Source organism: Ptychodera flava, chromosome 3, assembly GCF_041260155.1.
Source record: "Ptychodera flava strain L36383 chromosome 3, AS_Pfla_20210202, whole genome shotgun sequence".
Lineage (NCBI taxonomy): Eukaryota > Metazoa > Hemichordata > Enteropneusta > Ptychoderidae > Ptychodera > Ptychodera flava.
This window is the reverse complement of record NC_091930.1, coordinates 34,959,621-34,973,548: the sequence shown is the minus strand read 5'-3', so window position 1 is coordinate 34,973,548 and position 13,928 is coordinate 34,959,621. Positions and strand designations below refer to the sequence as shown.

The 13,928-nt window shown below is 39.0% G+C and overlaps 1 protein-coding gene across 1 annotated transcript; it reads left to right on the top strand.

Annotated features, from left to right (window-relative positions):
• The first annotated feature begins 38 nt into the window (after window positions 1-38).
• On the top strand, window positions 39-13,554 carry LOC139129888 (probable ATP-dependent RNA helicase ddx6). Its single transcript, XM_070695573.1, has 10 exons — window positions 39-86; window positions 3,773-4,089; window positions 4,842-4,902; window positions 5,953-6,187; window positions 7,263-7,406; window positions 8,218-8,312; window positions 9,143-9,265; window positions 9,721-9,849; window positions 10,260-10,440; window positions 11,114-13,554. The coding sequence occupies exons 2-10, from the start codon at window positions 4,001-4,003 to the stop codon at window positions 11,407-11,409; spliced, it is 1,353 nt and encodes a 450-aa protein (XP_070551674.1). The 5' UTR covers window positions 39-86; window positions 3,773-4,000; the 3' UTR covers window positions 11,410-13,554.
• The last annotated feature ends 374 nt before the right edge of the window (window positions 13,555-13,928 follow it).

Genomic DNA, 13,928 nt, shown 5'->3' with positions numbered 1-13,928 from the left:
TATCGAGTATTTGCATAATTTATGCAGTCTCGTTCTGACTTCCGTATTTTGAAATTATTGACAGCCATATTGGTTTTGTGTTCTCGGTGAGTGTAATGTTTTTACTAACTTCATCTACTTTCATCTGCATAAGTATTCATTATTTTTCATATTTTCTCTGGTGGTTAGACAATTGACGCTATTAACTTTGTTTTCAACTAAGTTTTGATGCTCTGATAGTCTGTAAACGTCTTTAATTCTCCAAGTAAACACGGTTCTAAGTCACACAAACCGTGAACGACAACCATCTCTAGCTCTCCTTCAAAATGGCTTCTTTGTCGCATGTCGTCAGGTGATATTATTTTGCAGGCTATTTAATACTCCATTCATAGAACGTCCTTACGCATTAATTCGCGTAAGAACACAGGATATTTTCAAGCTTAGCTATCAGACACTCTAAATGTGTAACAAAGTTCTACAAATTCATGTTATTCACCGTGTTTTCTCGTGCAGACTGTCATTTGTGCCTGTTGAAGACTGTCCCCTTTCGGTTCAGTGTTTAGTAGATGTAGCGATGGGGGCTATCAAGTTTTGTGACTGTCTCAACTTTAAGAATACTCCAGGAGTTTAAATTGTGTAAATTTAGTTATGGGAACATATTTGTATTTCCAGTCTTTGGTCTTAACTTTGGCAGGCTTACACCAAAATAAAGGGTTTCAAACTGTCGACGACAGCTAGCACAAAACTATTTATAGAAACCATTGTTTGGTATGAGAAGGCAGAGCAGTCTTTTTTGACGAAAATTCTGCGAACTTTCCTCTGATGTAACATCCTGGTTTAAAATGAGATAAAGCATAGACTTCAGTCAGTCAATACTGCTATCCCGGAAGATGCACCCGTTTCCGTATCCTCCAAGTCCAACCCTAACAAGTAACATTGTTGAGCCAGAACGGAATTATATCATAGTTTTGAAGACAGTTCTGTGGCTCAATTGAAGCGGGGAATCCCGTTATGTTGACACAGTATTCACTTCTTCGCTCCCGAGTTGCCCTATCACTGTTTTAGTGGCAGTGCGACTGTTACCATGAGCAGTTTAGTGTCCAGACAATGTTTTGCTTTTATTGAATGCAAAGTGATAAGGTGGGTTGGTTCAGACAACTGTAAGAACTATGGGGTGTATTGTGACTTTTCTACTGTGCACTCAGTAGCACATTGAAGATACAGAATCCCCGTTTACTACTACCTGTGGCGCTTGACATTGTTTAGGCAAGTGTTCTGCTCACCTTTGTGTGATATATTCAAATGGAGAAAGGTAAATCGAAAGAAGTATATATAAACAAAACTGAATCATTGTCAACATACCCAACCTTCATTTGACAGTTTGTTGTATGCAGTTGTAGTTCATTTGAGATGCCATATAGAAGTGAATTTAAGATTTTTCCCTTCACATTCAAATGGTTGGTGCCTCCTTTTTCCGAAGGCTGGGGGGGGGGGGATGTAGTATAATTATTTTGTCAGACTAGTACATTTGTTGTCAGTATAACTGTAAAGTGTGAGTCACTGTGATTAGATATGTAAGACAGACGTTTCCAAGATTGCAGTTTTGTAAGAGATGGAACCCTCAGATGTGAAAAAAAGGATCACTGTGAAAAAGATTCCTTTAACTTAAGCCAAATGTTATTATCATGTTATTATTATCTGTATGAAAATAAATACATACAGGAGAGTCCGGCTGTAGGAAGAGAATTTGCTTAAGTAATCTGGACCTTCTGACCTCCATAATCTTGCTGTATTTGCTTACTAAGTTACTCATATGACATTTGTGCCATACATATGTGTGGTCAGGATAATCCTTCACATTTTCTTTAATAATTTACCTCTAATCACATTTTAATGAAGTGTTTTATAATATGTGTGCAGATTGTCCATTGTTCAGGCTCATGTTGTTTCTCTCCAAGCAGTGATTAACTGCTCTTTTTAACCCTTTTGAGTGCCAAAGTCAACTTTTGTTGCCTTTATAGAATATGACATAGCCAGCAACTTTTTTCAGATCTAGACAAGTTTTTTCAGATTTTCCCCAAAATTTTGGTCAAAAATTGCAGCCATTGAAATGTTATATCCATTTGGTCCAAAATTGTAAAAAAATTACAGAAAAATTCATAAAGATTGGTAAAATGTTACACTGAAATTTTGGTGGGAAAAATTACAGCTCTCAAAGGGTAATCAGTACCATATTTCACCTTTGTACATCAATGTGATCAGAGCTGAATTATTTCAAGTCATCATGAATAATGTAAGCAAGACAGTGTTGTTAAAAATCATTCCATGTAACAGCATGTTTTGGGGGTTTTCATAGTATCAAGTGTTATCAGGAATGTGACGCAGGGCATGAGAAATAAAGTTGGCACTTAGATTCTGTGTAGTTGGTCTTGCTGAACTTGACCTCATAGTGACAAAGAACCAGCCATGAACAGGATAAACTTACTCTTCAGGTTTAAATTTATTCACCCTTGTAGTCTCAAGATTTAGACCTGTAAATATTCGCAAGATTTTGATCTGGAAAAATCACTATTTTAAGGAACACTTTGCCTTTGTGTGTGTCATCTGTTTTGGCACTCTGCCGCTTGCTGTGATCAATGCTGCTTACAGAGACGTATCTGTTCACTACAATGGTGGCTGAGGTCAGAGATCAGAAGTGTCTAATCCCAGATGACAAGTGTTTGAGTCGCGCTTCACATACACTCCTTTTTCTTACCACTTTATATTAATCCTATCACTGTACATGGCATGATCAGTCTACTTCACCAACCACTGAAGAGATTATGTCCCGTGAGCTAAAACTATGCTGCATGCCACCATGTTAATAGAAGGTCTCTTGACTCAGCAGTGTAATGAGTGCCTGAATTTTCAGCCCTGACTAATACATGTGATTGAATATCCCTGAATCAGAAGAAGCGTTTGTTTATTAGCAGGACATCATCACAGGAGACAAGATCACTGCCTTCATTTTCCCGTTGTTATCTGTTTGAATCTTTTGTATGGCAGCGTAATGTTACATGTTGACATCTGAATAAGCCTAGAGTTTGTGTACCGACACCGACCCTTTTACCCCATTTCCCAGTATAGAGGTCAAACTTTGCATCAGAAAATGATGGAGAGTTACTGAACTTATGTTAAGGAAGGGTCAAACCCATTGATCATCTGCAACCTGACCAATACCACCCACCAGTTGTTTTCCTGTACATGTTTTAACCCTTTCACTGTAGCCTTCTGATGACTTCTGTATTGGTCCAATCATCAGCGTTTTGCTAAGTTTGAGCACCAAACTACCAAAATAGGCAGAACAACTGGATTTGCCCACTCTTGACAGTTTTAAACTTTTATCAGTGAGTAGGCCAGAAAAGTCCCAGACATGGTACAAAAAATTATTCCAAGGTTGACATTGCATCCTAACAGTTATAACAGTGACAGACATCTTTCAGTGTTTTTCCTGAGATTGGGAAACATTGTTGAATGATTTTGGCACAGGGTAACATTTCTGACGACCTGTAATCTCTTGCTAGATATACCAAGGGGGAACCCTTGTGAAATGACTGTGAAATCCCTGGTAACATTGACCTGCTACTCTTAACAAAAACACAGTCTTACATCTGTGCATCTGAGTTGTTGACTTTTGAATATATTAAGAACTGGGGACAGTTTCTATCCTAAATACCATACCAGTTGCTGAAGGTGTCTGTCATATAGATTATTCAACATAAATGTCATCATTATTTCTGTTCTTTCCTTTCAGATCGAGAATATTTTCCAAAGTGACTTTGCAGTACCAAAGCGAGATTTTCATTGGACTCTGCTGATATTTGTAAAGTTATATTTCTACGCACACATTTTTTGAAGATTTATCGAACTTCTATATTGTACAGAGAGAGACTGTTCAGCCTATCCTTAGTGGGCGATTTATTAGAGATTTTTTATTTGTGATTTTTGTAAAAAAACCTAAACAAAGAAGAGAGGAGTAGCAATGGCAGCTGCCAAGATAGATGGCCCAATGGCCAATCACACTGGAAGCTCAGCAAGGCCGGGGACAGTTCCGAATTCAAATCCTGCCAAGTAAGTGTCTACAAAAGTTAAAACCCATTCGTCTCAATCTCTGTGCATATAGGTCATACAGCACTGTTGAATACTATCAGTGTTTTTTGGAGGGGATATGTGAAATGTACATTCTACATTTCATGTGTTATATTGCCACCTTCCAACACCATATTAATATCCAGCCAGTAAGTTACCAACTTAACCTATTCACTCCAAATATCCTATAAACAGGTCAACAATCACAGTTGATAACAATAGGTTTGGGCAAAACTGTTTCCTTGAAAAGTTGACTAACAGAAGGACACTGACAGCAAGCCCATGCTACATTAATGGAGCTTTATGCAATGATTTGGTCTTATTTGTTTCTATGTCAAAGGAGAATGTAGGCTTTCACCCGGTTACAGCTTCCATAGACAAACTTTGGAAAACGAATGATAAACAAAATGCAGGACTACAAAACCTGACTAAAAGTAAAACCTTGTGCATTGCATTGATGAATATAAATTTACCTTAAACAGTATGAGCAATTGAAAATATCACAGTTGGTTCTGACTTGCAAAATAAAGACTTTCATAGTGTGTTATTTAATTTGAAGACCTGGAGTGGATTTTAAGAACTACTTGGTGGAATAGTTGTTTATGCAAACATACATATATCTATAAATGTAAACAGATGTATATTGCGGTTTAGTGAGTGCTAACAAGTATATTGTTGACAAACATGCAAACATGAACTAATCTGTTGATTATCTATTTTCTTACCATCAACAGAGAGGAGGACTGGAAGAAAAGTTTAAAAATACCTCCCCGTGACAGAAGAGTGCAAACTTCTGTAAGTTTTCTAATTCTATGCCTTTCCAAGCTAACCTTGTGAAAGGGGTGTGTTATGCTTTCTTGCAAGTTGACTACTTTGGCGAGAGGGCCAAATTGTCTGACATGTCTTGTGTATCGAGGAAATAAATGAACCAGTCAAAACCAAGTGTCATGTTGCCTGTTAAATGGTCTTCAAGTTTCCCCATAGAAGTCAAGTATGCTTAGTGTACAGTAGCGACAATCTTAAGTTTGTAAAATCTGATGACTGTGGAGCTAGCTTTAGAGTGCAGTGTTCAGTGGACAAACAGCATTCGGAATCATGATGGCTGACAAATAAAAGTCACAAATTAGAAGTTCAATACTTGTATGTCAACATTGTCTTTGCACCACCTACTATTTGAATTTCACTTTCTAAGGAAATCTGCCAGAATGGCGCTTCATATGGTGGAAGTGAAAGTGTTTGTAATTCTGGATCTTTGATTATTAGTATGGGAATACTCTTTGTGTACTGCCTTCTAATTGATTAGAGTCCACATTGCAATGCCAGTGTTCAAAGTAACACTATAAATTATTGTCTGAATAGATGGGTTTATGTGCCCGAGAGCAGGTGGCAATTTGCCCGACGCCAGGAGGGCAAATTGCCACCTGCTGCGAGGGCCCATAAACCCCTTGTATTCAGGCAATTATATTTTCATTACATGCCTCTTCACAGTGTTCACAGTTAATGCTATGTGACATTTAGTTACATGCAGGGCATTTTCAAACAATTTTACCATTGTCCTCCAGTATCAAAATAGCAGTGCACGGATGGATATTTACATCTAGCGTTAAGCGTCTACTTTGACGTCGAAAATGTCAAAGGGCTTCACTGGACCCGGGTAACCATGGAAACCGGTCAGTACATCGTTCACCACCCCGCTAACTCCACGGATGTTCCTATTCAAATCAGTGCACTCCTGCATCGAGACATGTAATAAAGTTGTTTGTGGTTTTTAACCTCTTTCTGTATATTTGAGTCCTAAGCTTTGGCATATCTTGATCTTTGAAATTTTCTGGCCTGATCTTCCAGGATGTCACAAGAACCAAAGGCAATGATTTCGAGGATTACTGTTTGAAGCGAGAACTACTTATGGGTATTTTCGAGATGGGCTGGGAAAGGCCCTCACCCATACAAGAAGAAAGCATTCCTGTGGCACTTTCAGGCCGAGACATTTTAGCCAGAGCAAAGAACGGTACAGGAAAAACTGCAGCATATCTCATACCGGTGCTTGAAAGGATTGATAATTCAAAAGATCACATTCAAGGTAAGTATTAGTTTGTGCCGCATGGTATGAACATTCACGCTTATGTGTTCAGGAATGGAGCATGTAGTCTGCTTGTCATAACTCCAATCATAGAATATTGTCTGTTTTACAAAATACCTTACGCGATACCAGTTAGATTTGTGTTTTGATCTCAGTTCTTTCCATATTTACATGCTCAGCAGTGATAAATACTCACAGTAACACAGACTAAGAAGAAACGTAAAGCTGCCCTTGTTTGGTAACATAGCTTCATCTGCCATTCAATGGTTTCCCCAGGACAGGCAATTAATTGTGGGAATCCCCCTTTATCTAATCAGAATCCCCCCTCAAATAATCACCAGTGCATAACAGGATGGCCCTGCGACAACTAGGTTTGAGATTGTAGCATTCACTTCATGATTAAGTACTGTCTGTGATGTATTATATCATACCAGTGTATTGATGGCACAAATACAGCGATCTGATTGATGGGGAGACGTGAGAAGAGCCATGGTATATTTGTGATATACCACGTTCCAAGCCAGCATTTCATTGTACTATTATGATATAATAGAAATAAATCACACCCAGCGACGGTATATCACTCGATTTTGACCAGTTCACTCCATATACGCTCTGGCTATCGCTTGTACGTATAGGTCGTGAACTGGTCAAAACCTTGTTGTCTACTGTCGCTTGGGTTGTTTTATTGGGTAATTATCTTACAGTTAATATAATCTACCACATGTAGGCACTGTAAAGTGATAAAAGCTTCCTGTCTGCAGAAGGATATGATACAGTTGAAGGACTATCTAATAGCATTTGCCTCCAGTTTAAACAACTGTGTTTGAATTGAAATGAATGGAGTGTGAAGGTTTTGTGTAGGCTTCTAACATATTGAACATTTCACAAAAATAAGACAGAAAATTGTATTTACTCAGAGAGCTTTAAAATTATCAGAAAAAAATTGTAGAAGATTGAGAGTCTGAATATATGCTGGAGGTGCTGTTGACCTTAATGTGAAAAAAGTAAAGTTGATAGTTGAATGCCACAGTATCTCAGGATGACTGTCATATTCTGTTGTCTTCGGTTTCAGCCTTGATACTCGTCCCTACAAGAGAGTTGGCCCTGCAGACCAGTCATACTTGCAAGCAGCTAGCCAAACACACGGGTGCTAGAGTCATGGTGACCACTGGTGGCACCAGCCTCAAAGACGATATTATGAGACTTTATGAACCAGGTAAGTCTCTGAATCTCCAGGCAGGTTAAATTTAAGGAAGTGGTACTTAAGAAATTCAAGTCTCCCAAGATGATTTACAGCGTGATTAAATTAACATGTGGTGTCAGCAACCTTGTGCATTGTTGTGGTCTGTTTTGTAGTAAGTCATTGTATACAGAATTTTCTTTTCTGAATATTCCTCCAGAAACACTTGCTTTTAGTGCATCACTTACACAATATTCTATATCCCTTGTGTTAACTTTGTGTTGTATGCAATTAGTATATGGCAAACTCAAAATTAAAAAAAAAAACATTCATGAATCTCAAGGTCAAGGACATGCTACTTGGGTTAGGCTTAGTCAATTAAAGGGCCAACGGCCCCGTTTGATGATCATTTCACTATTTTTGTTTTGTGTGTCAAATATGGTTTCTTGTTCTACTTGCTAAAGTGTTTTGAGATACGTAGTATTCAGCTTGTCAACTCTGTCTGTACATATTCAAACTGCATTGTTATTGCTGACAAGTGAGTTCACGTCCAGAATGAAATTCAAATGTAAACAACATCTATATGTTATGCGTGTATGAACACTGGCCGTGTTGGCATGCTGACTAGTTGGCGTTTTGAAGTTGTTTTTATAGGGAGTAGAACAAGCACTTCCAATCGACATACATTTACAAAAACTAAGGAAAAATCAAAAATTGCAACTGCAAGTGTTACTCTCATGTAATGACCTGATAGCTGCCGGTCATAAAATTTGATGGGAAAATTTTATCTCCAGTCAAGATTACAATGCAATGTATCACAAATTTGACCCTTCTGTGTTTTTGTCAGTGCACATTGTAATAGCCACTCCAGGGAGAATACTGGACTTAATGGAAAAAGGAGTGGCCAAAATGAGTAAATGCGGAACACTGACATTAGATGAAGTAAGTACAACTCTCATTTATACCCATTTCAATACAAAAAAGCTGGGGAAAGAGGAGGGGGGGAGAAAAAAGGTGTAATGTTGGAAATTTCTGATTTTGCACAAACCCATTTGTAATTTTTTTACTATCTTTGAAATTTGCCATAAATTAAGCCCTTCCTGGGATTTTTTGTGATGTAATATTGTTTTCAATGGGTCTGATCAACCTTCATACATAGAAATAGGAATGAACTGTTTAAAACTCTATTATCTATATACTGTGTTGATCATCATCTTTCCCATGTCTGTGAAATTCAGACCCATGTTGAAATGCCCGTTGCTCAACTCATCAAAACACCCTGTGTGCATATAATGTCCAATATTGTGGTTTGTAACTGATAGTCTGTTCATGTGTCAACAGTAGAATTGCATCTATACACAGTGCTGTGTGTGTGTGTGCAAGGCTAACACTTTGCATTTCAAATCATTGTTGGTAGGGAAATAAGAGAATGTTCTGGTTTTATTGAACAAGGATAATAAAAACAACAAAGGTTACAGTCCCTTCTAATGTGAAGGTTATTGTTTATATTTAGTTGATACTGTGACCAAAGTGAAACCTGCTTATCGCCTATTTCCCTGTAATGGGTCCACATTCGCCCTTGATAACTATTGTGTTTGGGGCCAAGCCATGGTGGTGGCAGGAGCCCTTTCAACACTATGGTTTGGCCCAAACCAGTTGGTGACGATAGTGAGTATGGACCTGCTTACAAGGAATAAGGATCAACAGGTTGAGCTGTGAATCATAGATTTGTTTGCATGTTTCTAAGTGTTCAATACATCTATTTTTTATAGGCTGACAAACTGTTGTCCCAGGATTTCAAGAATATGTTGGACAGGGTCATCAACTTCTTACCGAATGACAGACAAATTATGCTGTTTTCCGCAACGTTTCCATTGACAGTACAAGAATTCATGGTAAGTGTACCAAGCTGCCATGTCTGTAACTTTCATACGCCAGCCGTTGACCAGACAAGTCACAGCTGCTTGTCAAAAATTAGCTCAAACCAGAAGACAGCTCTCATCCTCCTGAGCTCACAACCATGTGGCTAGTCGGAAATGTCTGTAGTTCAAAGTTTGTGTGTAAGTGAAGTTTGTTATATCTCCCACAAATTCTATCTGACTTGATAAGTTCTCTTCAGTGCCATCGATATCAGAAATACACTCACTAATGTAAAACAACGTTCCACACTGAAATGTTCATTTTGGCCAAAAGAGATATTTTGGACAGAAACATTCACTTTTGCCAAAACAGAAATACATTTCTGGATGAGATTAAATTCTTGTAATACAGCTCAAATTGAATGTGTGGAATCTTGCTATTGGCTGGTCTTGACTCGCATTAATGTTATAAATTACTGTTTTCTTTGCAGACCCGACATCTTACCAAACCCTATGAAATTAATCTCATGGATGAACTGACTTTGAAAGGTATTACACAATATTACGCCTTTGTTCAGGAGAAACAAAAAGTACATTGTCTAAACACGTTATTTTCTAAGGTAAGAGCATAATGCACTTCAGTATACGTTCTATCTTTGTCATATCTGTTTGCTTGTGAAATCTGTTTTGACAAAAAAATGGGGCAGATGTCCAGTCATTCTGTTTAACCTGTTCAGCTCCAATTCCTTATAAACAGGTTCACACTCGCCAAGGAGAACAGTGGGTTATTGACAAACCATGATGGTGAAAGGGGGGCAATCCACTCACATATAACATGGTTGCTTAGACATTCCTCTGACAATGTCTCTCATTCCAGCACTAGTACAGTGTACAATGATTTACAAGAAAGGTTTATTGTCCAAGATACGTACGTCTCCCAAGTCGCGGTTTTTATGTCTGTCTTTACATTGCCCCAAGTTAAAACTATGAAATGTTTCAATGGCTTTGTTTCTCTTTCTCTTTCTCTCAGCTCCAAATCAACCAGTCAATCATATTTTGCAACTCAACTCAGCGAGTGGAGCTCCTTGCCAGGAAAATCACAGAGCTCGGTTATTCCTGCTTCTACATCCATGCAAAAATGAGGCAGGAACACAGGAATAGAATATTCCATGACTTCCGTAACGGTGCCTGCAGAAACCTTGTTTGTTCAGGTGAGCTTTTACAGACTTCACTATGCCCTGTATCTGCCTTGTAAGGTATATTTTTCATCTCATGTGTGAGATTCGGGATAACTTTTGCACAGTTACATACATTTGTTGCCTTCAACAGCTTCCTGGGGATGATCTTGAATTCATGTTCATTTACCATCATTCAAATTTATCCATGTGACAATTCATATCAATTCAGTTGGAAATTTCAATGCCGGTTGCAGTGTTTCATCTAGACATGGGGATTGGGGATTCCCCCTCTATTGACATGTTGGCACCCCCTAGTAATTTGTCAGGGGGGGGGACACCAGGCCCCCCCATGAAATGGTGCCAGTCAGACCTTAGAGTAACAAGCAGAACAAATATTCTGGAAAAAGGGGAAAACGCACGCTGTTGATGCTATCCTGGATGAAATGATGCTCTTGCGCATAGCAAAGTGATGAAATGTTTTGTAGACTATAGGCTGTAATATTTACGCATCCAATGCTCAATATTCATGGTAAAGTTTGTGGTTCATTGTGTTGTTAGAAGGAAAAAAAATGATGATTGCTTTAAGTTATACTTTTAGGAGTGTTGGTATAGGACTGTAAATTCAACATGGAAACAAAGGATATGCATTTTGCAAAACATTTCTTTAGAGATCTGTCATACAAGATTTCTGAAATTTTTCATACAGATCTCTTCACTCGAGGTATCGATATCCAGGCTGTCAACGTTGTGATCAACTTTGATTTCCCAAGACACGCTGAGACGTACCTCCACCGCATCGGCAGGTCAGGCCGTTACGGCCATCTTGGCATCGCCATAAACCTGATCACCTACGAGGACAGATTTTCACTGTACCAGATTGAGCGGGAGCTCGGAACAGAGATCAAACCAATCCCAGGCAGTATCGACAAGAGCCTGTATGTGGCCGAGTATCACTCTGTCCCAGCAGAGCAGGACGAAGAGCCAACCCAAGATGGCAAATAGATCCCCTGGACTAGTCGAACGCACAGCCAGGAATCCACTAGGACGACACTATGGCAAAACACTTATGTGATCTAAGAGGGAGAAAGGTTTTGGGTTGGGATGGTAAAAGACGACAAACGTGTATTCTTACCGAAAAAGACTGGGGTTGGGAAATTTTTTTTATTTATGATGAACAAGATATAGGCTGCTGAGGATGTGGAAACCATGCACTGATCGCACTGAGCTGACCTTGTAGAGTTCAAAATCTTAAAAAAAGAAACGTGATCATGAAAATGTTTATTTTCAACAGTGCCTTCTCCCAAAGTATGAGAATAGATAGCATATCTAGAATCCCGCTGTCAGAAAAAGGTTTTAGTATTATTGCTTCCTTGTTGTTGGACAAAAAGATGACTTCTGTTTGAAATGTGACTTTCTCAAGATCAGTTCAGTGAGAATCAAGTGCTGTGTCTGCCAAAACAAAAATCAAAATTTGCAATCAGTGGTCTCTCCTGTCAACATATGTATTACTCCCCTGGATTGTGCCATTTTTTCATGTCAAATTTTGACGGGAGAGCCCAGGCTGGTTGCATTTTTTGTCTTTTGCACTCGACAGCATTGTTTACAAACGTCTTTTGGTCACTGTTGTCGCAATCGAACGAAAGTGACCGTGTAAATATGATAGTATGTTTTCTCGAGCTTAAAGAAGTTTTTTGCAGTGGATTGTTCATTCCCATCAAATGTTAATCTTGCTTTATGTCCATTTTGTGAGACGTGCCACAAGTTTTCACAGACTTCCAGATAAGAGCTTCAAAAGTGATCAGTGCAAATGATAAACAGCTTGCTAGCTAGTGCTTCTGAGTGTCACCTAGCCATGCAAATTACATGTCATGTTAAAAATCATCACCAACGTAGCTTTCTTTCAAATCTGCGACGTTACCTCCTACTTTGATACAGCATGCGATATAGCACTGTGAGATTCAGCATATTTCCAATTGTCCAGTGGCCAGCAGGATTTTAAAAAGGAAGTTGTCTAATTTGAATGGAAAAATGAGACTTTGAATACAAAAGAATCAGTTCTGAGATTACTGGCCAATACAAGCAAATGTGCATGCTCTGTTCGTTTATATTGAGAAAATCTATGATCTAATTTGGATATTTTACAAATGTCAGGAAAACATTTCAACTGTAACGACCACTGTGGCCCACAAGGAGTGTCTGATATGGACAATTCTAGCAAATCTGTAAGTCTGGCAGGTCTTGCATCAGAATTTTAGATTGTAGCAAATAGCCACTTTTGACAGTTACTGTGGAATCGGTATAATTTGACAACTCGTCACAGATAAAGATGAGGAGTTCAAGTTTGAGGTTTCTTGTCCATGGCTCACAAAACTTAAAACAAAACAAGAAACCACTCCCACTTCATATTCGGAGAGAGTTGTCCAAGAGAACTGTCGTAACCCCTGTGACTATTTGATGCAATCGGGATCTAGGGTGTACAAGAGTAAACCGTAAGATCTTCAAATTTTTCAAGCCTGAGACACTCCCATTTAAAGCACCGTGAGCTACAGCTCGTCATGGAAGTCTGTGTAAGCTCAACATTAATGATAAGCTCAAATGTTGAAATTTGTCGTTTTATTTGTCGCTACATAGGAGGGAATATGCCATCAACAATTTCAATCCTTTCACCCCTCAAGTCCAAGTAAGGAGGTCAAGACTTGTTTCTCCCCAAAATCATTGGGGTTGTGTGCCTCATAATAGAGTGGTAGAATGGGTGACCCTCAACTCACTCGTCTTGCGCCTAACCTCTCCGCAGGGAACTATGACTTGCTTTACAGTTTATAGATAGAATTTTTGAAGGGAGTGTGCAAAGGTTGAGGGAAAATAGCAGTGTTGTGGTTAGGTTCCACTCACACGCTGTACATACAAGACTATATGGGGCTTGTCATCTCTCACTTGGCTTGAAAATGGGCAAGCTGCGAACATATATTTTGAAGTATGTTTATTTTCGTTCTTATCAAGGTCTGTTACTTCTGTACAATTGTGTGAAAGTTAGGTTGTCATCTTTCTGTTCATGTCAAACTGTATTTACTGCTGTCTTGTAAAGGCAAATGGGACAAATTTACTCTCAGAGCAAGATGGCAGTAGCAGGATGTAACGATATATATTTTGGGGAAAACTTTTCAAGAAAGTTTCTCTGGTTTTAGACAGGTTCTATAATTAGGGACATTTATGGGGGGAGTTGGGTCTACTGTTGGTGGGATGGGAGTGAGGGCTGGGATGGGAGAGTTTCATGAGGGAAGGGGGGCATTGGGATTGGGTTGGGCTTTTCAGGGGGGATGTTTGATCAAGAAAAATGGACTGAATTTGAATCTTTCTGAGTGGGTGGGGTTTATACACACAGACTGCCATCCACAGTGTGTCTGCAATGGACAGTACATGCAGACAGATGTTGAAACCTGACCAGTCTCAGGATCCACTGTGACAAGAGTCTTCCGTACACAGAAACGCCGACTCTCTTGACCTCAGTGGTTTAAAAGAAC

What these genes read in the sequence shown, in the direction of transcription:
- LOC139129888 (XM_070695573.1), top strand. Translation starts at nt 4,001, where the DNA reads ATGGCAGCTGCCAAGATAGATGGCCCAATGGCCAATCACACTGGAAGC. An exon ending in CCGAATTCAAATCCTGCCAA is followed by an intron (nt 4,090 to 4,841) that starts GTAAGTGTCTAC and finishes TACCATCAACAG; the next exon opens with AGAGGAGGACTGGAAGAAAA. An exon ending in TGACAGTACAAGAATTCATG is followed by an intron (nt 9,266 to 9,720) that starts GTAAGTGTACCA and finishes TTTTCTTTGCAG; the next exon opens with ACCCGACATCTTACCAAACC.